This window comes from Poromitra crassiceps, assembly GCF_964638095.1.
Source record: "Poromitra crassiceps genome assembly, chromosome: 21".
Classification (NCBI taxonomy): domain Eukaryota; kingdom Metazoa; phylum Chordata; class Actinopteri; order Beryciformes; family Melamphaidae; genus Poromitra; species Poromitra crassiceps.
Window position 1 is genome coordinate 18,808,482 of NC_139638.1, and position 27,291 is coordinate 18,835,772.

The window sequence follows — 27,291 nt, forward strand, 5'->3', positions numbered from 1 at the left end:
GTTGTCTCACACCGTGGACCGACCCGAGGCCCTCCTACCCGACGGCCAGGAGGAGAGGGGACGCCTGAACCTGTCGGACAGGAAGCTGTCCCTCCAGGAGCGCTCGCAGACGGCCGCGTCGCCCTGCAGCTCGCCGGGACTCAACGGGCGCTACATCTACCCCTCGCTGCCCTACTCCCCCATCACCTCACCCCATTCCTCCCCCCGCCTCCCCCGCAGGCCCACCGTGGAGTCCCACCGCGTCTCCATCACTGACCTCCAGGTGAGCTCAGAGCCAAGACGTTTAGGTCCTCTGGAATGTTTGTTTTTTTATTAGCTGATTTTACTTTATGGAGCTGAATTATATTGCATTATTTTCCAAACCCCGTCTTAAGATTGTTGTTGCCTAGCAACATTAAACAATTCTTTAATTAGATATTTAAGATTGAGGCTTACATTAAGGCTCTAAATATGTCTTTCTTTTTACCACTTTGATTGAGGCCATTTACACCTGGCGTTAACATGCGTTTTCTGCCATCAGATTGCAATCAGATTGTACTTTACCACATTAACCTGATTCCATTTACACCTGGCTTTAACATGCGTTTTCTGCCGTCAGATTGCAATCAGATTGCAATCTGATGGCAGAAATGGGTGTCCTCTCAATCCGTTGCTGTATCCAGATTGAGAGGACACATTGCATTTACACTTGTGTTCAATGTGTACACAATGCATCCCTGACCACCTCCGGAGGTGGTTTGGCCGATCAGATTGCAATCCTTCTTCAATGCGTTTTGGGGGCGTTTACTCCGGTACTTTCAAGTGATAAAACACAATCTGATTGCAATCTGATGGCAGAAAACGCATGTTAAAGCCAGGTGTAAATGGCCTAGATTGCACAGCTGACTCATAAAAGTCTGTGTATGCATGTTGAACAGCATGCATGGAGGTATGCATATTCTCACAGCATATTCTTTTTTTTTTATCTATAAATTCAAAATATCTGTGGCAGGTGGTGTATGGTGTAAACGCAAAGTAGGCAAGAGCAGATTTTAGCAATAGAGGCAATCTAGCTATTCTACAGCCTAAACTACCTGGGACCCCAGGCTTAGACCCTAAATGCAAGCAAGGAAAAACTCCCAAGGAAAAACTCCCAAGAAAAAACCTTAGTAGGAAAAACTTAAAAGAAACCTTGGGGGGCCACATGCAAATAGTAGTCATTTGTAATATCGGTAGTACTAATTCCATTTTACTTTAATCTAATTGTATTTATTTGAGTGATAATTCAGTAGCAGACCAGATGTTAATTTGAGGTGATATTTCAAAAGCAGACATGTCGTTCATCATCACAGTTTTCAAATTAACATCACTGCAAATGTATTAATTAACAACAACAACAACAACAACAACAACAACAGTAAGGGCGTAAGTAGATTGATCATCAGTATATGTTCTTCTGTGATGTCATGATGTAAATATGACCACGAACAAACAAACAAACAAATGCACAAATAAATACACAGACGCTCTTCCCGATCACCTAATAAATATCAAAATATTAATATCACACTCGAATGAAAGTAAGCAGAAGTACATGTGCATTTCTCCCCAGTCTTAAAAGCAGCAGCACTGGTAAAGATTGATGTTTCTGGAGGTGAAGGTAAGGTCTTAACAGTCTCAGTAGATGTAGACAATAGCTGCTCTCGCTTTTGCGTAGTTGTACATAGATGCAGACACCCTGACCCATAGACGCCCTGTCACTAGAAACTGTCTCAGAGCTTCAGTTAGTTGAGTGGTGCTCAATCTGGAGCGATTTTGGAGACCAATATTGATTTTTTGCTTTCACATAAACCAAATGAGCTGATACTGATCTATGCAGCAGCATGGTTTCCAGAGACTCCACGTACCCACTGACTTGAAAAGAGAATACCAATGTCATTTAGAGTTATAGAGAGCCAAAGTGGAACGTCACTTCCTGCTTCAGCACTGTACCAGAGATTTTCATCCGCCATTTATTTTCCCATAGACATTTCGTGAAATGCGTATAAAAATAGTTTTACTTGTTCAAACCAAACGGTACAGATATATTTAAAAACAGGAGAGATCGCGTAACATTTCACTAGGACCAAAACGTAAAATAAATGCAGGTTTAAAGTGAAATGTTCTATGGTCTCTCCCGATTCTAAATATAGCTGAACCGTTTGATTTGACCAAGTAAGACTATTTTCATAAGCATTTTACAGAATGTCTATGGGAAAATAAATGACGGATGAAAATCTCTGGTACAGTGCTGAAGTAGGAAGTAGGCGGTCACTTTGCCTCTCTATAGCCCATTTACTTATATATCATCCCCCAAACCTTTTGCAAAGCAGCATACTGTGTTTTCTTTTTTTACATGAACAAATGTTTTTGTTGCTTCGAAAAATACAAGCTTTACATTTTCAAACCTCACTTGAAATTAACTGCTGTCCCATGCAGCTAACAAAGACACCCCCCAAAAAGAGGACCCAAGATGCAAAGTTTTGAGAGATTATTTCCTGGCGGAGACTTTGTTTTTTCTCTGTGGGTGTCAGTTGAGTGACACTAAGTCGTGTAAAATATGCAAATACTCAACTTGGGCACAATGAAATATCTCACACACTGCAGTCCAACCAGCAACATAAGCAAACAAGCAAGAGAACATTTCAAAAAATTGCTTTAGCAAGCATTTCACTTAGCTTTATTCTGAAATGCATGAGGAGGCAATGCTGAAACGTATCATTAAACACTTGTCACTTCATGATACTTTCCCCAAATCTAAATCCCCACCATGCTGAGAAGTCCCGCTTGCCAAGTGTCAGCTTGCCAGGTTTGAATCGTGAAGCGGTCCACTGAGCCAGCATGGACGTCGGACACATACTGGAACTCCAAATGTCACTCGTGAAACCGACAGAGGTGACGCTTCCTTTCACTAGGCTGTCCATTTACGGTTTGGAAGGTTATATTTGATGTGGGCTCTGTCTACACACACACTGGTGAACTATTTACAAGTTAATTGCAGAAATATTTACCAGGTAAGTTTAGCTTTTCAGTAGATCATCTTTTATCCCATAACCCCTCGATTATTTTGGTTTTATTCTCTTTTTCTGACACTCATGGCACGTTTGTAGTGAAACTTGTAGCTTGAAAACCTAATATCATTTTAGCTCTTTTGTAGAGGCGAACAATCAAATCGTTAATTACAATTAAAATCAGGCGATTTCGAAGAGGGGTCGATCAATCAGTACATCCCTAGTTGACTCTTAACCCCGTGTATGTAGGCTGGGTTTTAGTTGTTTTTTCCAGTGTCTGTATCACCAACCCCTTTATTTCTGACTCTGCTCTGCTTTTCCCATGTCCAAAGAATTGACATTTACTCTGGACTAGGCTTGTCACAGTACTAGAATTTGTCACTTCTATACGATATCGACACCCAAGAAAATATCGATACTCGATACCATTTTCGATACCACGGGGGCTGGGAGGATGATCACACATTAAGAGGCATAAAAATAAAGGAAGACCGATAGATGGACCCGTTTCAAATTTTCAGTATTGATACTTATCGATACTTTTGACAACCCTATAGTCTGGACTGTCTGCAGCATTTTAAAACAATCAAAAAACAATAAAATTCACTCTAATGCAGCGACACATCCTACGTCTTTAATCCCAGAGATGGTGTCTAGTCTAACAAGAGTGAGATTAGTACTCGTTAACTCGTTGCTTCAGGAGCCACCATTACTGTTTTGCCAGCGGCATCCCTGATTGGCCGATTACGTTGTCAACTACGAGGCAGCTCCCTGATTGGCCCGTGGACTTTGTCATTTCTGAAAAATCGCTGGAGGCCAGACTGATCCACAGAACGAACACAGAATGTGAGCTCACGGTATCAGGATGATCATGTGATCAGGCTGGTCACGTGATCAACTGGCTAGTAATTAATGAGATATCATGTGATGCTTCTGAAAAGACAAGAAGCTCTCTAAGAAACACACACTGGGTATCTCCAGTAGGCTAAGAAACAGACACTGGGTATCTCCAGTAGGGTAAGAAACACACACTGGGTATCTCCAGTAGGGTAAGAAACACACACTGGGTATCTCCAGTAGGGTAGGAAACCCACACTGGGTATCTCCAGTAGGGTAGGAAACCCACACTGGGTATCTCCAGTAGGGTAAGAAACACACACTGGGTATCTCCAGTAGGGTAAGAAACACACACTGGGTATCTCCAGTAGGGTAAGAAACACACACTGGGTATCTCCAGTAGGGTAAGAAACACACACTGGGTATCTCCAGTAGGGTAAGAAACACACACTGGGTATCTCCAGTAGGGTAAGAAACACACACTGGGTATCTCCAGTAGGGTAAGAAACACACACTGGGTATCTCCAGTAGGGTAAGAAACACACACTGGGTATCTCCAGTAGGGTAAGAAACACACACTGGGTATCTCCAGTAGGGTATCTGAATGCTAAAATAGCTGATGTGATTACTGCATCGTTCATCTGAGGCTAAAAAAATCCTCATCCTCCACTCTTGTCTCCCGCTCTCTTTCTCCAAGGACTGTGTGCAGCTCAACCAGTACAAGCTGAAGGACGAGATCGGAAAGGTACCATCAGACCTCTCACTGATTATCACTCCCTTTTCATCCTCCTCCCCCCGGCTCCTCCATGTCCCTCTCCTCTCCTCTCCTCTCCTCTCCTCTCCTCTCCTCTCCTCTCCTCTCCTCTCCTCTCCTCTCCTCTCCTCTCCTCTCCTCTCCTCTGCCTGCTCTCCTCTCCTCTCCTCTCCTCTCCTCTCTTCTCCTCTCCTCTCCTCCTCTCCTCTCCTCTCCTCTCCTCTGCCTGCTCTCACCTGCTGCTTGTCTTAAGTAGCGCAGGTCATCAAGGACGTCGTGTGCTAACAGTCCTCTGACATCTCCCCTGCCTGGCCTGTCCTCATTTCACAAACTCTCTGTACACGACCAGGCCATGGGAGACTTGTAGGATAGAGTATAAATAGTGCTCTCTAAGGGTTGTGCGAGGCTGAGTGGATCTTGAGTGTGGGCGTGTGGATTTCTATTCATATATATATACAGATCCTTTCCAAAACATTAGAATATCATGGAAAAGTTAGTTTTTTCCCATAATTCCTTTCAAAAAGTGAAACTTTCATAGATGATAGATTCACGACACACAAAGTGAAATATGTCTAGCCTTTATTTGTTTCATTTTTCATCATTTTGGCCTACAGCTCCAGAAAATCCCCCAAAACAGTATTTCAAGAAATTAGAATAGTGTGAAGAAAATCAGCAGTTACTTCTCAGTTATGACTGACTCCAGCCTCAGTCCACTCCCTCTGAATCTCCGCCAAATCTTTTGAATCGTCTTTGCTTGACAATCCGCTGAAGCCCACGGTCATCCATGGTATTTCCATGATATTCAAATTCTTTGGAAAGGATCAGTATATATATACATATACATATATATATATATAGTATATGTGTGTGTTTTTGTGTTTAGTGGCGGCAACGTCAGCCTTTCAGGATAGTTGGAGAGGCTCCTGTTATCAGCTCATCTCAGGGACTGTGCAGGCTGAGCTCTGCTGTATCCTCAATCTGCTCTCCCAGCGGGGACTGATCCTACCTCTCTCTCTCTCTCTCTCTCTCTCTCTCAGCCTGTGTGTGTGTGTGTGTGTGCGCGCGTGCGTGTGCCTGTGTGTGTCTGTGTGTGTGTGTGTGTGTGTGTGTGCGCGCGTGCGTGTGCCTGTGTGTGTGTGTGTGCGTGTGTGTGCGTGTGCCTGTGTGTGTGTGTGTGTGAAAAGCTACTAATTGGGCCCCAGTTTCTATTCTGAATTTCCTGTGTGGGCAGGAGGGGAGCTTGATCACATAAACTAGATTCGGTTTCCCTAATTAGCCGCCGGAAATCCAAAAATGAAACGGAAAGGAAGAGATGATTTGAATGTCTCTGTTGTGGCTTTGAAGCAGCTGCTCCTCTTTCAGCGCACTTTGTCAGCCCACTCTGCTTCCGACTAGAGCTCGTGTGCGTTTGTGTTTGTTCCCTTGTGTGTCGTCTTCTGTTCGCTTTACTCTGTTGTAGTGTTTTGTGTGTGTGTGTGTGTGTGTGCGTGTGTGTGTGGAAATGACAGCTGCTGAATCTCACACTATTGTCCTCATACTCGTGTTTTACTTCTTCTGTGACAAGGGCTCCTACGGTGTGGTGAAGCTGGCTTACAATGAAGATGACAACACATACTATGTGAGTCCTACACGCACGCACGCACGCACACACGCACGCACGCACGCACGCACGCACACACACACACACACACACACATACACACACACACACACACGGTTTCTTCCCACCAAATGAACCCAGTCTGAATACTGAATCAATTTATATTGTCCCTCACCAGTGATGTAGATCGATCCCCCCTTGGGTCAGTCCCATTCATTGTCAATGCCAGCCACCCCCTAGTGGCACAGAGTCAACGTTACAGTGCGACTGACGGACGCATGGAGCCCGCTCCATAGTTCCCCCCCTTGGTAAAGGGTAAATAGTAAATGGTAAATGGCCTGCTTTTATCCAAAGCGCTTTACAGTCAGTAGGTACATTAACCCATTCACACACCGATGGCGGCAGGCTACCACGCAGGGTGCTGGCACACCATCAGGAGCTATTTTGGGGTTCAGTATTTTGCCCAAGGACACTTCGACGTGCAGACTGGAGGAGGCGGGAATCGAACCACCGACCTCTTTTATCCAAAGCGATTAGTGGACGACCCGCTCTACCTCCTGAGCTACAGCCGCCCCTTGGTGGGGGACAATCAGAAGCATCACATGAACTTATGGGCTGTGACTTTGTGAAACCTCCACATATGAAAATATGTGCAGTTAATTGCGCCTTCCTCATTAATGTTCTGTAATAATAACACATCCGCTCAATTCTCAATGAGGTTCTGCAGTGGGAGTAGATATTGACAAAACTGCGATATTAGGATGGTTTTAATCATCCTTGCAAAGCTCAAAGCTCTTGCTCAGTGATGAGCTGCTGCCGGTGAATAAATATATTATTACGTTCTTCGAATAAATGAGACCCTTTAGGCTTTTTCAACGGATTGTTTCCCAGAAGTGGCAGAAGCGTGGAAGATCTCCATGGAACAAGCTGTCAGGTTTTCCACTTGACTAACAGCTTCACCTGCTCTCACTGCATCTCACCACACATGGTGCTGCTCTGTTCAGCATCTCACCACATATGGTGCTGCTCTGTTCTGCATCTCCCCACACATGGTGCTCTCTGTTCAGCATCTCATCACACATGGTGCTGCTCTGTTCAGCATCTCATCACACATGGTGCTGCTCTGTTCAGCATCTCACCACACATGGTGCTGCTCTGTTCAGCATCTCACCACACATGGTGCTGCTCTGTTCAGCATCTCACCACACATGATGCTGCTCTGTTCAGCATCTCCCCACACATGGTGCTGCTCTGTTCAGCGCTGCCTCTGCTGATTGCCATCTGATTGCTCAATTACTGGTCAGGGAGATTTCCGCTTGGTTAACTCAACATCTGCGCCACATCTACAGAGAGTTCTACTGGCAGGGAACCATTAACGTGCGAGTATTCTTATGATTTCAGTCGATGTGTAAAGCCACATAGCGAGCATCACGACAAGCTCATAAGATCGATCTTTATATTTGATTCTCCAGCAATCAAAACAATTTCTTTTTAGATTTGATTGGAATCTACGACTGTACCTTGTTACCTTCTTGGTATTTCCTGTTTTTCCCCACTTCTCCAGATGTGTCTATTGAGGATACTCTTAATTAAACGTGACTCCAACAGACACATATTGAAGACGTTTGTTTAATTAAGAGCATGTAAAAGGGATAAAACTGTCTGAACACAGGGTTAGAGTGGAGATAACAGAAGGATTGGTGTCTGCGTGTGGGTGTACTGCTAGATCTTCAGCACCTCACTTTACTGTATCTCACCATGCTTTAACATCTACCTTTCTCTCCTCACCGCATCTCCTGCCCACCTCTCTCTCTCTCTCTCTCTCTGTTTCTCTCTCTCTCATTCTCTCTCTCTCTCTCTCTCTAATCCTCTCTCTCTCCCAATCCCACACTGTTTGGCTTTGCCTCCCCTGTAGGCGATGAAGGTGTTGTCCAAGAAGAAGCTGATGAGGCAGGCAGGTTTCCCACGTAAGTGTAGAGCCAGGGGCAGATGGTTGCAGAGAGCACAGTCTCTGGCACATGGACACTTCCAAAACTAAACCCCCCATATTTTTGTTTCGGTCCTCCTCTCTCCTCTCTCCTCTCTCTTCACCCGTCACCCATACGTCCTCTCCTCTCTCTCTTCACCCGTCACCCACCCCCCATACGTCGTCTCTCCTCCCATCAGGGAGACCTCCTCCCCGCGGGGCCAAAGCGGCGCCCGAGGGTCCCCCTCAACCCAAAGGACCCCTGGAGCGGGTCTACCAGGAGATTGCCATCCTGAAAAAGCTGGACCATCCTAACGTAGTGAAACTAGTGGAGGTGAGTACAGTTCAAACGTAACCGTTCAACTAAGGCTAACTGAAAGTGTTTAGTACATTTCGAACATAAAATGCTGCCAATCAATGTGCTTTACAGCTTGCAGCTTTATACTCTGTATCGTGTGTGTATGTGTGTGTGTGTGTGTGTGTGTGTGTGTGTGTGTGTGTGTCTTTTTCACTCTACCCCCTTTCTCTCTTTTTTTGGTGCCAGGTTTTGGATGACCCCAGTGAGGACCATCTGTACATGGGTAAGTTGTGGCCAGATATTCAACTTGACTACACACACACACACACACACACACACACACACACACACACACACACACACACACACACACACACACACACACACACACACACACACATAAAATAATGCATGAAAGGTAATTTAAAGCTGTCTGTTTCTGCTTCATTTGCTCTAAATGTTGGTAGCAGAAAGTCTTTCAGTTGTAACTGACCTAATCTTAGTTCTGACCTCTGTTTCTCTCACAGTGTTTGAACTGGTCAAGCAAGGGTGAGTGAAGCCTTTCTAATGACACCAGAATGAGCTCAACCTCATTAGCTATGACCGCTAAGTGCTAACCGTGTTTGTGTGTGTGTGCGTGTGCGTGTGTGTGTGTGTGTGTGTGTGTGTGTGTGTGTGTGTGTGCGCGCGCGCGCTGTGATGCTGTGATGTGTCTTCAGGGCTGTGATGGAGGTGCCAGCAGATAAACCATTCAGTGAAGACCAGGCTCGCTTTTACTTCCAGGATCTGCTCAGGGGAATCGAGTTCTGTGAGTCTGATCCAACGTCTCCTCTCAATATTCTAGTACAGTACAGTATGCTACAGTCAATTTGACTCTATTGTAGAAACTTCTAACTACCAATGAATATGCATTCAGAATATTCATAAATATTCAACCTAGATGAGGGAAACATGCATTTGTGTGTCTTTAATTTCAATTTTCACATAGTAGCCCGGTGTAGACCCGCCCACATCTCATGGCAGGAATGGAAGTCTGAAGTTGTACTGATAGAATTGTCTTATCAGTATGAACGCTGTGTGTCTCGACTTGCGAACGCTTTGCTCATAGTATCAGTGTTTCCCCTAGAAAATCTTTCAGGCCTGGATGGATTTTGAAACGTACCCCGACTGCAACGGTGGGGGCCGTCGCTGGCGACGCTAAACTTTTAGCTAACCTGTTCACATCTATGTTGGCAATGGCATCCCGAGTATCATCATACTATTATGGGATGCGATGCGAACAGTTGTATTATGGGATGTGCGTTTCCCAGGCAACGACACACGTTGACACGTTTTGGAACAGCGCCGCACGCTGGCACAATGCTCCTAAAAGCAAAATGCTTATTGTTTTGAATGATTTGGCATCTTCTATTACTGTCAACACCAGTATTGTTGTATTGTAATAATATGCCATAAAGGTTTATTGAAATTTTGGGGAGAGCAGGGGAAAGAAAAAATGCAATTAGACCTGTAGAATGGTAGGGGAAACACTGGTCATAGAGTTCTTACCTGCCTCTTCCACCTCATCTATTCTGTCCACAAGGCTCATTTGACATGATCTCTTAGAGCTTCACAGCGCTGGAGAAGATGTTTCTCACAAAGTCAGTTGTCTTGGAGACTATAGCTTTTCACCAGGGACTTTGAAAGACTCTTGGGGTTTTTCAAATCCATTCTATTCCCTTCTGAGTATCAAAATGCACACACTTACATGAAGTCATGGTGCAGGTGCTTCACAAATAGAGAAAGACCGTACGCACTGTGTTTGTTTTTGTTTTTCACATCGTTCGGTCATTCAGGCCGATCATTTCTGATTGATCACAGCAGTATTGTGATATCATGCTGACTGGTCTGTCCAACTCCACTGATTTTCAACCAGCTTTGTATGATTACAAAATCAGTACTATATCCGAAAACTGTAAACCGTTTCGCAAGCATTCATTTAGTTCGACAGTTATTGAGAGTTGTTGAGTTAAGTTGTGTGGACCAGTGATGTCATTTGTGCATGAATGACATCACTGGTCCACAACTTGACTCAAATCAACGCTCAATAACTGTCATACCAAATGAATGCCCAAAACGGTTGTACAGGTTGAAAATGGGCAGAGTGTTCCTTTAAGTGCCTTGCTAGAGAATCCTCCACATAGACATGAATTTGTCCAAAGCTTAGGTGACATGGTTCAAGAGGTACAATAATCAAAAGGTTCCTATGGTTGATTCATTCTTTATTTTGGATTAAAAAAAGGGATGCCAGAGAATGTCAAGCCACATCTTCCATGCACTTTAATCACAATCCACCAGTGTTGGGGGTAACTCATTACAAAAGTAACGTATTACATGTAATATATTACTTTTGGCAGTAACTCAGTAATATAACTTATTACTTATAGGATTTCAGTAATATTATACCAGTTACGTTGTCAAGTAACTCAAGTTACAAATTGAGTTAATTGTTTTTCATCAAAGCACATAATAAAGATACAATCAAACTGTGTGTTTTTATGCAAATAACCACTATAGATGACAATAACAAAGGAAAATAATAAAATTTAGAATGTTGGATTGTTTACACTGACTTCAAGGTGGTTGAAATTATTTTTCAGGATGGTTCCGGGGCGGCGATGTCATTCTGCTGCTGCTGTTGTTTTGGTAAAAGTAATGCAATAGTACAGTAGTATAATAAGTAACAAGTTACTCTACACAGACAGTAATATGGTAAAGTAACTTATTACTTTCAAATAAAGTAACTAGTAATATGTAGTATATTACATTTTGAAAGTAACATGCCCAACAGTGCAATCCACCATCATCCTGGTATTTAGATCAGACTGTGTTGCACTTCACCGCCTCCAAAAAGCGAAGAGCAAAAATTCTGTTCCCATCATCTCATGCAGGAAGTAGAATCCCACGAACGGGACACATTCCCTTTCTAATGATGCGTCCTCTTGCTGTTTCAACAGTGCATTACCAGAAGATCATCCACAGAGACATCAAGCCCTCCAACCTGCTGGTGGGAGAAGACGGACACATCAAGATAGCCGACTTTGGGGTCAGCAACCAGTTTGAGGGCGCCGACGCCCTCCTGACCAGCACGGTGGGGACGCCCGCCTTCCTCGCCCCCGAAACGCTCTCGGAGACCAGGAAGAACTTCTCCGGCAAGGTGACCGAACAGATGGTTAGCCAGCGCCCTCTGGGGGTGACGTTGAGAAATGGAAGCAGGTCCTCCTCTGAAATAGAGAAACCTTTGATACAGTACTGTGGTTTTCAAAATGATTCTCCATGGGAACCCTATTTTCAATATATTTACAAAATGTCGTGTAGGAACTCTGGTGAACAATTTCACAGCATAACGAATGTCTGCGTTTACCTCCCTGACTCATTTATCATGTAGGCTTTGGACGTTTGGGCCATGGGAGTGACACTATATTGCTTTGTCTTTGGAGTGGTGAGTGCGTCTTTATGGAAAAATTGATATAATAAATACAGCGGTTTTGCGACTTTTGTCCCGAACGATGATCTTGACTGATCTTCCATCGAAACCGAGTCCCTTCTTTCATTCACAGTGTCCATTTATGGATGAGCGCATCCTCAGTCTCCATCAGAAGATCAAGACGCAGCTGGTGGAACTGCCTGAACAGTCAGTGCAACTCTCCCAATCAACCCTATGTTGAAATGATATCACTGACCAGTAAACTGTCGCTGTTGTGTATATGCTGTTCAGTTATTAAACCATGGTTTAAATTACCATATTAAATTACCATATCATTTAAATTACTATGGTTTACTAGCAGCTTATTTGGAGGATTTTCCAAAATCCTGAGTGAACTTTAAATGTGGCTAATTATGATTTGTCCTGTCTCAACAGTGCTGACATATCAGAGGATCTCAAAGATCTGTTGCTGAAGATGCTGGACAAGAATCCAGAAACCAGGATATCGGTCCCACAGATTAGAGTAAGCATGTGATTTTAATCCAGCAGCAAGCTTTCTTTCTTCTGCGTTGAACTAGTGGTATGGTTAGCAATGTGTAGAATAGTGTTGATCACCTCATATAATGTTTCACAAAAAGATCTGTGTGAATGCCAAAAGATTACAGAACTATATAATCTGAATGAAAACATGTAGACGTGATACAGATAGTATCTGTTATAGACCAGACCAGCACATCCGGGTAATTTGCAAAACATTAAGGCCGCGCCCCTTTTTAGGGGACAACACAAGCCACTCGCGTTGACTTCAATGTAAAATAGCAGTACCAAACAAATCTATAGAAAAAGAACAGAATTAATTTCGTTTATAAATGACCCAAAGACACCATGACATGACAATATATTTCAACTCGGCCGGCCATAGAATGCGCAAGATACATCGACACGAGGTACTTGCCTTATATGAACGCTGTATCCAGTTTCCACCAGGGTACATGCATCTTCCACATTGACGGTGTCACCCCTACTCTATCTATTTTTTTTGTATTATTGTTAGTGAAACTATAACAACACAGCAACTCTTCGGGCATATCTCTATCAAATTAAACCGTTTTAAATAGTTTGTTTGAAGTGGTTTCGGCTTCTTGTACCGTCTTTTACTATGGTGGACGCTTGAAGACGCGGCGCAGTTCTAGTCTATTGTTGTATTAGTCCAGTGCACAAGCACTTCTACTCAGGTCTGCACATGAAGCTGTCCCGATGTCAGGACTTTAATCACACACACTGTGGCACTATATATATTGTTGGGGGAGAGTATTTTTCCTGATGTGAAAATGCTGAAGTTACTTAGTTCATAAGCATAGCAGCTGTTTAAACTTTTTTTTGGGGGGGTGCATGGTGGTGCAGTGGTAAGCGCTGTCGCCTCACAGCTAGAAGGTCCTGGGTTTGATTCCCACCTGGGACGCCGTGAGCGCTGACGGAGTGCGTTAAAATATCTGGAAAGTAAACTTTTTTTTAATGCCATTCTGTGTTTTATTAGGCGTCACCAACTGCACTGTTCTTTATGTGTTTTATTCCAAATAAGCTGTTTTTGTGAGTCCATCAGTAAGCTCTTTGGCCTCTTCAGTGATAATCTATAACCCATTGCAGTGTTTCCCACAGGATTTTGAGTATTTGTGGTGGGGGACCGCAGACCCCCTAGGGGGGTGCGGAGGCATTCCCCCCCCCGGAGATTTTTTTAAACATTTTAAAGTAAAATGCATGAATTTGGTGTACTTTGAGAAACCTTAAGAGCAAAATTAAAAGGCTAGATCTATGAAGAACATGTCATCATTACTGTGCTGTGGGTTTACAATGACAAACTAAATTTCTCCCTATAGGTCAGGGATACTCAACTTGCTTTGCCACTTTCGTGAAATGATAGAAGGCGAGGGGCCAGTTAGTTAATAAACAAACAATATACATTTTTCTGTTGTGGATTGTAGGTTTTTGGGGTGTCAGCCGGAATTTAGGCTGACAATGTTGTGCACACCGGATAGTTAGTTAGGTTAAGTTAGGTTAAGTACATACAGAAGTGCCTGGGTAGCTGTGTATGTTCCCTCGAGTTGCCGTAGAACAGGATATGTGGGGAGAATTAGGTGAAGCTTGTTATAACGTTACAGCCTGGCTCTATCGTTTATTATTTTATTAACCAAGTGTGAATAGGCGGACTCGAATACTCTGCTACAATAGCTTTCCCATTCTGGCATCGCACTGCACAACACGAAGACATGTCTAGCTCGTCTAGAGTTTTCCAGCCACTGGAAAACTACTTGCCAGGGCTGCGCGGAGTCTGTCTTTCTGCCTCCGTCTTGCGCATCGACGCTGCGTGATGTCAGTGTGACGTAGTCGTATAAGGGGGCTATAGATGGGCCATTGTATTTAAACAAGCAGTATTCTACTGAGTGACCTGTATTCAGAATATATCTATAGGGAGAAATTTAGTTGGTCATTGTAAACCCACAGCACAGTAAGGATGACATGTTCTTCATAGATCTAGCCTTTTAATGTTGCTCTTAAGTGCTTTCTCAAAGTACACCAAATTCATGCATTTTACTTTAAAATGTTAAAAATAAATCTCGTGGGGGTGCATGCCACCGCACTCCCCCTAGGGGGTCTGTGGTCCCCCACCACAACAACTCTAAATCCTGTGGGAAACACTGACTCCAACTTACTTCCTTGACAGCAAGATCCACATTTCTCTTCTCGCCAATTCTCAATGGCTTCCTTGTTTTGCTCGGGAGTGCAAAAAAACTTTAATAGGCGATTTTTTACATTTGTTGTCTGTGCAGCCCCACCACACAACAGCTTTTAGCTATGTTTCATTCAAGGAAAATGACGCTGGTGTGTGGAAATGAACGGAGTGCTTTCCCCCGTGATGGGCGTGGCCTATTTCATGCAGTGTCTCTATATCAAACAGCTTGAAAACAATACATCATGATTGGTGGAGCTGCTTGGTCTCAGAGAAAGGATTTACAAACAAACTAATTGTCCCATAGCAGGTTTCAGACAAAGGATTTGAACAGAGCACACCCACCTCTTATATAACCTCCCCTTCTCTAAACTCCTCCCCTGTGCACTGACGGGTCAATCAATCACAGAATTGGCATTCAAGCTTGAGATTTTGAACAGCCAGTGTTTCTTCTCACTGCGGCTTCATTTGCTCTAAACCAGTGATTCTCAACTGGTCTACCCTCACGACCCACATTTTTCCTTAGTCATCAAGTCGCGACCCAATTTTCAGAATTTAGCCTAATTTCTTAGCATCATTTAGCCCCCCTTGCAACAAGGTAGCATGGCATGTTGGTACCAATTGATGCCTTAGGTCTTCTAGTTTCATATGGTACCAGTATCTTCACTTTGGCTTTAGAAGTGAGTCTGCTACAGCCTCTGAAACACAGTCATGTTGGCCGCGGACGCCAGCGTCATCACACATCCGCGACCCACTCAGAACGGCACCGTGACCCACTTTTGGGTCCCGACCCACCAGTTGAGAAACACTGCTCTAAACAGACTGCACTTTGTTGTGTTTTAGGGGCGAAATCGGCTCGGTTATAAATAATGTCATATTACTTTTCTCTAGTAGCTTTGGTTGATTTCCTGAAATGAATACAGAGGCAATATTTCATTCATTCTTGATTTTTTTTTATTAATTATTGCAAACATTAACTTTGTTCACACAACCAATCACTAAAGGCTGGTAAAGGTCTCTCGTTCAATCTTCCATCTACGTATTAACTTAAATCCACACAATCAGTGTGTTAAACCAGTATGCCATCATCACTGTGGAGAAAAGAATGAATATGCTCCCTATTGATTATAATAATGATTACATTTGTGGTGCACTTTTCTCAAAAAAAGATACAAGGAGCCGGGAACAAAATCAACATATTAACAACTATTCAGCTATAATAAAGGGAAGACATAGTGCTTCTCCATTAAGGCCCATGCAGTGGAACAGAAACAGCAGAAAATATTACAGCAACAATAGAAATATGGAACAAATATAAGAACCATATAGACCACATGACAGTTATGTTTTCATATGAATAAACACCAATTTCCGATTGGCTCTATCACTGACTGATATACAGTAATACACAGAAAAGATTGGCTCTATCACTGACTGATATACAGTAATACACAGAAAGGATTGGCTCTATCACTGACTGATATACAGTAATACACAGAAAAGGATTGGCTCTATCACTGACTGATATACAGTAATACACAGAAAGGATTGGCTCTATCACTGACTGATATACAGTAATACACAGAAAGGATTGGCTCTATCACTGACTGATATACAGTAATACACAGAAAAGATTGGCTCTATCACTGACTGATATACAGTAATACACAGAAAGGATTGGCTCTATCACTGACTGATATACAGTAATACACAGAAAAGATTGGCTCTATCACTGACTGATATACAGTAATACACAGAAAAGGATTCGCTCTATCACTGACTGATATACAGTAATACACAGAAAGGATTGGCTCTATCACTGACTGATATACAGTAATACACAGAAAAGATTGGCTCTATCACTGACTGATATACAGTAATACACAGATTGGCTCTATCACTGACTGATATACAGTAATACACAGATTGGCTCTATCACTGACTGATATACAGTAATACACAGATTGGCTCTATCACTGACTGATATACAGTAATACACAGAAAAGGAAAGACAAAGAAAACAGCACCACCTACAGAAACTCAAACGTCATCAACAGAAAATTCAAGGATAAAGACGTCACAGTCCCACCCACATGTTTGATTGACAGGTGCTAAGTGCAGTGTAGAAACACCACAGCAACGAGCACTAAGCAACAGAGATGGAGACTAAAAACTTAAAAAGAAGAATCTCACTCATTGCTGCTTTAATCACTCATGTCTACTTGAGCTCACACAACTCAGCTGCAGCTCCAACATAAAGGAGAAATCCAGCATAGAGAGGCTGAGTGAATGTGGTCTGGACTCTGTGGAGGAGAGTCATGGTTTCAGAGACGTTGTAGAAGGACAGAATACCTGCTCTGTGATCCAGGTACACTCCTACTCTGGAGGACAGAGGAACTGAGATGGGAGTTCTGATACTCTTATGTCTGAACTGACAACTACTGCTGTCACACTGTAATGACCAAGACTTGTCATTGTATCCAAATCCACTTTCACTCCCTCCTGTTCTGCTAATATCTTTATATGAGACTGCTATTGAAACAAACATCCCGCTCCACTTCACCTCCCAGTAACAACGTCCAGTCAGACCCTCTCTACTCAGGACCTGACCGTAGTCAGTGAATCTGTCTGGGTGACTAGAATATGACTGTGCTACACTCATGTATGTTGCTTTTCTGTTCCCCTCAGATAATAACAGCCGTGTGTTTGCTGTGTTTGGATCCAGTGTGATCTGACGTGAATATTGTAAGAAGTCAGCTCTGGTCTTGGGCTCTGGTTGTGGCAGTAAAACATCCACTTCAGTCACTGTCAGTGATATCTTAGGCCGTTCCTCTGTCAGAATGTCCTGTAGTTTCTCTCTGACCTCTGACACAGCTGCAGTCACATCCTCAAAGTAACACAGAGGACGGGTATCGATCCTGGGTGAGTCTGTAGATTGACTGAGACGTGACAGCGAGGGGTAACTGTGGAGGAAGTGGATGTGATCCTCTGTGTGTGAGAGCTGCTCCAGCTCAACGTCTGTCCTCCTCAGGTCAGAGATCTCCTGCTTCAGCTTCTCCTGAAGTTCTTCAGCCCGACTCACTTCCTCTTTCTGCTGGGATCTGATCTGCTGCTTCACCTCAGAGCTTCTCTTCTCAATGAGACGGACCAGCTCAATGAAGATCTTCTCACTGTCCATCACTGCTTTATCAGCAGAGAGATTCATAGCCTTCACCTCCTGTTGAAGCACCTTCACGTCTTTCTCTCTGCCCTGGAGTCTCTTCTGGATTTTTTGTCGATTCACCCCGAGCTCTTTCTGCCTCTTGGCCCTTTCTGTGGCAGCTGAGACTGTGTCGTGGCCTTTATGTTCCTCCACGCAGAGATAACAGATACACTGCTGATCAGTACGGCAGAACATCTTCATCACCTCGTCGTGACGAGAGCAGATGTTCTCCTGAAGCTTCACGGTGGCTTCCACCAGCCTGTGTTTCTTAAAGGTAGAGGATTCATAGTGAGGCTGGAGGTGCTGCTCACAGTAAGAGGCCAGACACACCAGACAGGACTTGAGGGCTTTCAGCTTTCTCCCAGTGCAGACATCACAGCCCACATCTCCAGGTCCAGCATAGCAGCGAACAGGAGGAGCAGCTTGGAGTCCGGTCTTCCTCAGGTCCTCCACCAACTCTGCCAACATGGTGTTTTTCCCCAGGACAGGCCTCGGTATGAAGGTCTGTCTGCACTGGGGGCAGCTGTGGATTTTCTTCTGATCCTCTGCATCCCAGCAGTCTTTAATACAGCTCATGCAGTAGCTGTGCCCACAGGGAACAGTCACCGGATCCTTCAGTAGATCCAGACAGATCGAACAGCAGAAGTTTGCCTCGTCCAGCTGAATTCCTTGCTGCGCCATTTCACTTCTCAGTGACAGTGAGTCAGATAGTTTCACTTCCTCTGAACTGAAACAAGCTGGGCTCTGCTCCAAACCAAACCTCTGTTCCTTGTCTTCATGTTCATTTGCTGATCTGCAGTGAATGGGCTTGTCAGCTCTGTCACGTGACTTCACAACATGCTCTTTACACCCATCTATAAAGTGGCAGATCTGTGAAAGGGGAGGGGACAAGGAAATAACTGGAGAGAACTGAATGGAACTGGCTGCTGGCTGCAGGCTGTACCGGGGTATCAGGCTTTACTTGATTCCAGGAAGAGGCGCAGTACTGTATTTAAAGAGGCAGTGTGTGTGTTTAGCCCTCATTTACAACATGATTATCACAAAAGTGGAATATACTTAAACTTGGGGCCAGTGATCTCAATAGGATATTAAAAAACAGATATCTCTGGTGGGTGGGTGGCTGGGTGTCGAGACTCCTGTCAACTACCAATTTGTAGCTAACAGCTAGCACTAGCAACAGAGCATTAGCAGCATCGCTCCGAACACGCTGTTGAATGTAGCTTTGTCTCCAGTGTACAAAACCATGGTCGGACACATTTTAAATCCCATTTATTTATGTGACTCTTGTCATGGCTTGTTAGCCAGCAGCCAGCCGGCTAGCTGCAGGCTACGGGGCAGACAGCACTGGTTGAGGCTGGCTCGCGAACTGAGTCCTGTCCTCTCAGGTCGGGGGGGCACGTCGTAACGACCAATCGTGTAACTTCATCACTCACTCACTCACTCACTGGCATTCGGGTTTGTAGAGCTGGCCCGCTGTGCCATCCAGCTAAAAATCACCCGTACATAAGTTACTGTCTTTACAACATATTCTTCTGTCAGTGTATCTCTCAGTGTATCAGTCTGGATGGCACGAGGCCTGTATCTGTTCTCCTCTAACCCCTCCTTCTTTCCACCCCCTCCTGGCACTGGGCCAACCTGCCTGTCTGCCAGTTTGGAGCGACCCAGCATCAATTACCTGAACCCAGTACTCGCATATTCCCCCCTGATCAAATACACACTCATTAGAGACTAGACACACACACCCATACTCTCACACACACACTGACTCTCAGCATCACTCTCTCTCTCTCTCTCTTTCACATACACACACATGCACACGCACACACACACACACACACACACACACACACACACGCACACATGCACACACACACACACACACACACACAATTCCACAAAATGAGGACAAAGAATAATTAGGGGGATGGAAAAAAAAGAGTCAGTCCCTACATTTCAATGATGCGTGTTCCTCTGGCTGTCGGGCTGCTGTCTCCTCACTCTGCTGAAGGTTATGGGCTCCACTCACCACAACCTCCCGTGGGACCTGCCCATGAGGAGCCAGGCTGATATTTGATCTCGCACGCACACACACACACACACACACACACACACACACACGCTAGATGTCATTAGTGTCCTGTAGTAGTACCCTTGGATCTCCAAATATTGCCTTTTCCCTCTGTAACTCTCCCATTTACAGGAAGTATGTCTTCCCAACCCTAACCCTAACAATTCATATTCAATGATAAAACGTCAGGACATCTGGGTAGTGTTGCGGTAAAGTGTTGAGGTAAAGTGTTGCGGTAAAGTGTTGCGGTAAAGTGTTGAGGTAAAGTGTTGAGGTAAAGTGTTGCAGTAAAGTGTTGAGGTAAAGTGTTGGGGTAAAGTGTTGGGGTAAAGTGTTGGGGTAAAGTGTTGGGGTAAAGTGTTGAGGTAAAGTGTTGAGGTAAAGTGTTGAGGTAAAGTGTTGAGGTAAAGTGTTGAGGTAAAGTGGGGGGAATATTGTGATCCTCCCACATGCTATGGTCTGCCAGTGAAATTCCTCGCTGTCAAGTGGAAAGAAGCAGCTGACAACTGCACATGTATCAGATGAAGCATGTGCTAGTCTACAACTCTCCCCAGATTGGCAGAGGGGGTACATTTAGGGAGAAACTGAGAGAAAAATCAGGGAGGGGAAGAACTATATATATATAAATATATATATATAAATATATATATATATATATATATATATATATATATATATATATATTTAAGCAATATAGCATGAGAGCCAGTGTGTTGTGCCAGATATATCCCGCTGATCAGTTGTTATCCCACGAGGCCTGCGGCCTCGTGGGATAACAACTGATCAGCGGGATATATGCCACAACACACGCTGCTCGAGTGCTATATTGCTTTTATAAAACGGTTTCCAAGTATGATAATATAAATATAATAATAATACTATAAGTCCGACTGGCATGGTATTCTGATAGAGTCAGTTGAAACACTACTGTAAGGCGGGACCCTCTAGCAAGAAGATAGACGTGCGGGTGATTTGATTGGATCGTTCTGGAGACAGAAGTTGACATTGGCCAATCCTGGCGCTTGCTGAGAAGCTGAGAACTTTCTGGAAAGCCCGACAGGCAGCTCGAGCGCAGCGCTGCATTCTCAGCGCTTGCTGAGAAGCTGAGTGCTTTCTGCAAAGCCCGACACCAACTAACGTTACGGGGTTAAATGCGGGGTTAACAGCCTTTTTTTTGCAAAGAAGACATTAGCCCGCATCTATTCTTGTACAAAACATAATTTTCTGCGAAGTATTAGTAAAGTTATAAGCGAAGATCGATTCACAAGGATCTGACAGCTGTCTCCGCCATTTTTTTTTTTTTTAGGTAACCAAAGGCTTTTAGTAAGAGAGTTGCCATGGCAACCAATAACCCATGGCCATGGGTTATTGGAGTGGGTTATTGGATTTATACAATGGCTGTGAACCAATCAGATTGCTTGATTTGAGAGAGCCGTTTTATAAATATATATATATATCAGTGTTTCCCACAGGATTTTGAGAATTTGTGGTGGGGGACCGCAGACCCCCTAGGGGGGTGCGGAGGCATTCCCCCCCCCGGAGATTTTTTTAAACATTTTAAAGTAAAATGCATGAATTTGGTGTACTTTGAGAAAGCTTAAGAGCAAAATTAAAAGGCTAGATCTATGAAGAACATGTCATCATTACTGTGCTGTGGGTTTACAATGACAAACTAAATTTCTCCCTATAGGTCAGGGATACTCAACTTGCTTTGCCACTTTTGTGAAATGATAGAAGGCCAGGGGCCAGTTAGTAAACAAACAATATACATTTTTCTGTAGCGGATTGTAGGTTTTTGGGGTGTCAGCCGGAGTTTAGGCTGACAGTGTTGTGCACACCGGATAGTTACCGTAGTTAGGTTAAGTTAGTTAGGTTAAGTACATACATAAGTGCCTGGGTAGCGAGCAGATGGCGGTATTTGACAATTTAGCAGCTAAATCATAGATTATTGAAAGATATTCCATATTCCAGACTGAAATGCTATAACAGAAGTATTGGCCAGAATGACATGAACATTTATTGGACACTTATTCAGCGGATATCTTGCATGTTGCGTTCAGGTGCACTGTAATTCTTTTTTTTTTTCTTTTTTTTTTGGTCAACATCTTATTGTGGCGGTCAAAATATTATTGTGGCGGCCCGCCACAAATTCCTTTATGTATGGGAAACACTGCATTGTATTATATTATGTCGCCTATTGTCTAATTTATTATTATTTTTCATTATATAATTTTTATTTCATTAAAGATTCTTATTCACTGGTCAGATAAACACAATTGGTGCACTTTGCCATGAAATTGTTTTATAATAGGCCGATACAGGGCAGCATGAAAAGCTTTAAGTTAAGTAGCACTTGCATCAGTACTCATGTCAGCTGATCTGATTAAAGTCCTTTTCACTCACATCAGTCCTCCTGACACATTGGTAACGGTGGCCCTCTTAAGACAGGTGTGTTTGTCTCTTGAGGACGTCCTGTATGTGAGAAAGACAAACCACGGACAGAAGGAGCTCCTTTGTTCACCTGATGCTCCTCGTGTGTCCAGGTGCACCCGTGGGTGACGAGACACGGCGCCGAGCCCCTCCCTCCGGAGGACGACAACTGCTGCATGCTGATCGAGGTGACCGAGGAGGAGGTGGAAAACTCTGTCAAACACATCCCCAGCCTGGCCACCGTGGTGAGCGGATCACATCTGTTTGTCACAAAATCCCTTCACTAAGCCATTTACACCTGGCATTAACATGCGTTTTCTGCCATCAGATTGCAATCTGATTGCAATCTGATGGCAGAAATGGTTGTCCTCTCAATCCGCATAAAGTTGCTGTATCCAGATTGAGAGGACGCATTGCATTTACACTTGCAAAATGCAAAATGCATCCCTGACCACCTCCGGAGGTGGTTTGGCCGATCAGATTGCAATCCTTCTTCAATGCGTACACCTGGCATTTCAAGTGATAAAACACAATCTGATTGCAATCTGATCACAGAAAACGCATGTTAGCGCCAGGTACCATGTAAATGGCCTCTTTGTTTGTCACAAAATCCATTCACATTCATCAACATGTATATGAGCAGCAACAGTCAAAAGTCTCATTTCTATTTGCGTCTGTTGGGATGAAGCAAAAAATATCAAGGATGGTTACAGTTTGTTTCAATAAGAACAGGAGGTAGAATTTTCAGAAAATTCAAACATTGGGAGAATCATGGACACGAAAAGAATCAGTTGAATGTAAACCTATTGGAGAAATAATTGATGTGAAGCCATTTTGGATTGAGAAACAGCTCTGAGTACTAACCTGTAAAAGCAATTTCAAGTGCTGATCTACATCTATTTCATTTGTCTAATTTTAACCGCATTCAAGGATTACTTTGAACTAACACATAGGCCATATTTTTTAACATGACACGTAGGTCCATTATATGAACTCCACTTTCACGTACACGCCTATTATAGGTTTGACTCTGAGGAAGACGGTGACGAAACGTTAAGTCTGTTTGTTTGCACCCATTCAATTGCTTAAAGAATGTGACCATGTGCTCCAGAAGGTGTTCAATCAGTCCCTCTTCTGCAGAGCCACTGAGCTGGCAAGTCTTGTCAGCTGAAGCGCGGATCTTCCCTCTGTGGTGCCTATTATAGATACAATATGGCTGAAAGGACCAGAGCATTATAAAATACAGACTGTGAAATGAAAAGTATTTTTGTGACCCAACTCCAGAGTCAGTTTGTAGGAACATAGTTTAGTTTAGATGGTAAATAATTTCATCCTCTCCTATATGTATTCATATTCCCCTTCTGTTTTGGCTGGACGGTTGTATTTTTTTTAATCTTCAAGTCGTTTAGCACCATTTCTGGATGTGTGTACTACTCCTCGCTGTTCATCTGCAGATCCTGGTGAGGACCATGCTGAGGAAGCGCTCCTTCGGGAACCCCTTCGACTGGGGCCGCAGAGAGGAGCGCAGCAGCCTGTCGGCTCCGGGGCAAATGCTCACGTAAGACTACAGACTCTTAGCTGTATCACTAGCAGAGGTTGTATATAGTTCAATTTTAGTAGTAGTATACTATCACCACCACATCCTCACACTTGAAGCTCCCAGCTAACGTTTGTCAAGTAGTTTGTTCAAGTAGACTCTTACTATTTCTCTCCTCCTTCTCCTGCTCACCAGCAAAAGCCGAGCGGGCAAAGTGAGATACTGCTACATTCATAGTCGTAACCAAAGAAGGTAAAGACCTTTTAGGACTGTGCCAACGCTTTGCCATGCCCGACATCGGTACTGCTGAAGCGGTACAGAATCAACATCGGCATGACATGACAAGCTGTCGTTCCCACTATGGCTTTGGAGGTCAAGTCGTCCTGTGTGTGTCAAGTCTGGTAAACTAGCCAATGCTAGTTTAGACTAGCCAATGCTAGTTTAGACTAGCCAATGCTAGTTTAGACTAGCCAATGCTAGTTTAAACTAGCCAATAGCTAGTTCAGGGGCGCTTGGACAAGCCATTTTTGGGAACATGCTTTGCTCCGGAGGCTAGTGTCTGTGAAGCGGGGATTTTGTTTTTTATGTTGAGTACCATTTTGGGCAATGCTCTTGGCCAACGATGTACTGTGTTGTGTAGTGCGGACATAAACGTGTTGAGCGACGATCAGAAATCACATTTCAATAAAGATTGAGGGTATTAAAGTAGTCAAAGCCACGTTTGCTTCACTACTTTGCTACTCAGCTACTTATTGTATATAAGCAAGGTTATTAAATGTGACCTGTGGAGAAACACTGAATTACATCATTAGCCCAGAGCATCCGTTTCGCTGTTGATTTGCTACTGATTCCTCTGCATGTACAGTATATTCCCCCCCCCCCCCCACATATCCCAAGGACATGCCAGTTATTTCATTTTTGTTGTCTTGCCGTCTGTTTTTGACCAAACAAGTAATTGCCAGGTTCCCTCACTTGCGCCCCCTGCCTTGCATTATGTAACTATTCAAATGGTTCTCATCAGTTTGCTGGCTAAGCTGAGCTTTACCGTAGCTTTTCTCTTTACACTGATATAGAGAGGCAAAGTGACCGCCTACTTCCTGCTTCAGCACTGTACCACAGATTTTCATCCGCCGTTTATTTTCCCATACACATTTCGTAAAATCCTTATAAAAATAGTTGTACTTCGTTGAACCAAACGGTTCAGCTAACGCTATAATCGGGAGAGACCATAGAACATTTCACTCCAAAACTAAAAAAACAAACATTGAAAAAATATTTTCTTTAAACCCGCATTTTGTTTACATTTTGGTCCCAGTGAAATGTTATGCGATCTCTCCTGTTTCTAAATATATCTGTACCGTTTGGTTTGAACCAGTAAAACTGTTTTTATTTTACAAAATGTGCATGGGAAAATAAATGGCGGATGAAAATCTCTGGTACAGTGCTGAAGCAGGAAGTAGGGGCGGTCACTTTGCCTCTCTATAGAATAGACAGCAGGCCCTTCGCAGAACTATAAGGGGTCCCGTTTCTCTCGTTTGTTACCTAGGAAACAGGAGAGCGGGGACGGCGTGAGGAGTATGGAGCTGCCCTACGTGGGTGAGGACGAGGTTCTTTCCTGATGCAGAGGCTTTGTGATGCACGCTGCTATGGGTCTGCCCACCCGCCTGCCTGCCTGCCTGCCTGCAGCAACACAGCCCCACAACCCCCTTTACTCACTGTTTTATACACCGTTTCCCCGGGAGGTGGAGAACACTGGCTGACATGAAAAACATGGACGTTATGGATCGAAAGGTACTCTTTTATCACGTCGCATACTTGAACGTTATTTGAAGACTTGGCTCGAGGGTTTCAGCACGTTCAGAGACTGGAACCACGGGCACCTTCCAAGGGGGGAAGAAAGATTCTGTCCTCGCCCCCCTTAACCACAGCGCCCACTCTCTCCTCCTCTATCCTCCTGCATGCCTTTATAGTCCCAGCATGCTCTGTCTCAGGCTTCAACTGTACAGTTTGGTGTTTGACTGTAGCTCTTTAGCCACCTGTGTTTTTCTCTCCTCTTCTTTACTTGACGATGCCGTCACGTTTACAGCAGGGCTGTGATGGACCCTGACGAGAGCAGGAGATGGCGGTGGTTTTATGGTGAGGGATGGTTGCATACAGTCCATGTCCATAGCTGCGGTTACATACGTGAGCCATATTTCTTTTCCATTCTGAATGAAATCATTCCAATTGAACGGTAAAATACAATTATCGCATAAGGTATTCAAGATTCAAGATTCAAGATTTTTATTGTCACTCCGTAGTACAAGTATCACGTGTGAAATTCTTGTGCTGTGGACTCCGTTTATAACATAGTACAAAATATAACAGGGCATATGAGTGCAGGAAAACAACAAGAGACACAACAAGCAATAAGGCAATAGAGTGATAAGACGATGTGATGTGATAAGGTGTGTGATAATTTAAAATTTTTAAAGTTTATGACATCCACAAAATATTGAATCCATGTCTCATCTCAGCATCTCATCGCTTATGTGTTTTTTTTTTAAAGACGGACCTGCGTCGGGCGCTTTGCTATGGAGGACCAGGAGAGTCTTACGCTAATGAATAGAGTGTCTCCTTAATAATTATCCAATCGTACAATTAAAAAGAGTAATTTCAAAAAGGATTCACAAATGACGTATTAATACATCATTAAAAAGTCGTATTTGGAAAAGGAACTTCAAAAACATCCATTAAACAGTGTATTTCAAAATGGAATTACGAATACATCATTTAAAACATCATTTAATACATTGTTTCCTTATTCCTATTCGAAATAACCATTTGGAATTGTATTTGAAGTCACTATATTAAATCCCTGATTCGAAATAACGATTGGATATGCCATTTACCCATTGCATGACACTTTTGGCCTTAGCCTAGAAATACTGTGTAAAACAATGCAAATTAGACGTGTACTTTAATTTTAAATTTTACATACCTTGTAGGCCCTGGAGAGTCTTAAGCTAATGAATAGAGTGTTCCTTTAATAATTATCTAATCGTACAATTAAAAAGAGTAATTTCAAAAAGAATTCACAAATGACGTATTAATACATCATTAAAAAGTCGTATTTGGAAAAGGAACTTCAAAAACATCCATTAAACAGCGTATTTCAAAATGGAATTACGAATACATAATTTAAAACATCATTTAAACAGTGTATTTCAAAATGGAATTACGAATACATCATTTAAAACATCATTTAATACATCATTTCCTTATTCCTATTCGAAATAAACATTTGTAATTGTATTTGAAGTCACTATTTCAAAACTAATTCAAAAAACCGTTTGGAAAACCATTTCGTTTTAACATGACACTTTTTTGCTCTTTG

General features: G+C 43.3%; 2 protein-coding genes across 2 annotated transcripts in view; one reads left to right on the forward strand and one right to left on the reverse strand.

Annotated features, from left to right (window-relative positions):
- camkk2 (calcium/calmodulin-dependent protein kinase kinase 2) overlaps positions 1-26,103 on the forward strand; it is a 27,315-nt gene extending 1,212 nt beyond the window's left edge. Inside the window, exons 2-16 of the mRNA XM_083657506.1 lie at positions 1-262; positions 4,564-4,611; positions 6,185-6,238; positions 8,136-8,187; positions 8,387-8,520; positions 8,731-8,767; positions 9,012-9,033; positions 9,204-9,292; positions 11,481-11,680; positions 11,912-11,965; positions 12,084-12,157; positions 12,386-12,473; positions 22,492-22,623; positions 23,833-23,936; positions 25,462-26,103. The exon at positions 1-262 is cut by the window's left edge and continues 56 nt beyond it. Coding sequence (XP_083513632.1) covers positions 1-262; positions 4,564-4,611; positions 6,185-6,238; positions 8,136-8,187; positions 8,387-8,520; positions 8,731-8,767; positions 9,012-9,033; positions 9,204-9,292; positions 11,481-11,680; positions 11,912-11,965; positions 12,084-12,157; positions 12,386-12,473; positions 22,492-22,623; positions 23,833-23,936; positions 25,462-25,534 — 1,423 coding nt within the window. The 3' untranslated portion in view covers positions 25,535-26,103. The remainder of the gene's footprint in view (positions 263-4,563; positions 4,612-6,184; positions 6,239-8,135; positions 8,188-8,386; positions 8,521-8,730; positions 8,768-9,011; positions 9,034-9,203; positions 9,293-11,480; positions 11,681-11,911; positions 11,966-12,083; positions 12,158-12,385; positions 12,474-22,491; positions 22,624-23,832; positions 23,937-25,461) is intronic.
- Positions 15,688-18,561, reverse strand: LOC310795459 (E3 ubiquitin/ISG15 ligase TRIM25-like; the record flags this gene model as incomplete). The annotated part of the gene is made up of 1 exon (XM_083657507.1): positions 15,688-18,561. The coding sequence occupies one exon, from the start codon at positions 18,559-18,561 to the stop codon at positions 16,897-16,899; it is 1,665 nt and encodes a 554-aa protein (XP_083513633.1). The 3' UTR covers positions 15,688-16,896.
- Positions 26,104-27,291: the final 1,188 nt, after the last annotated feature.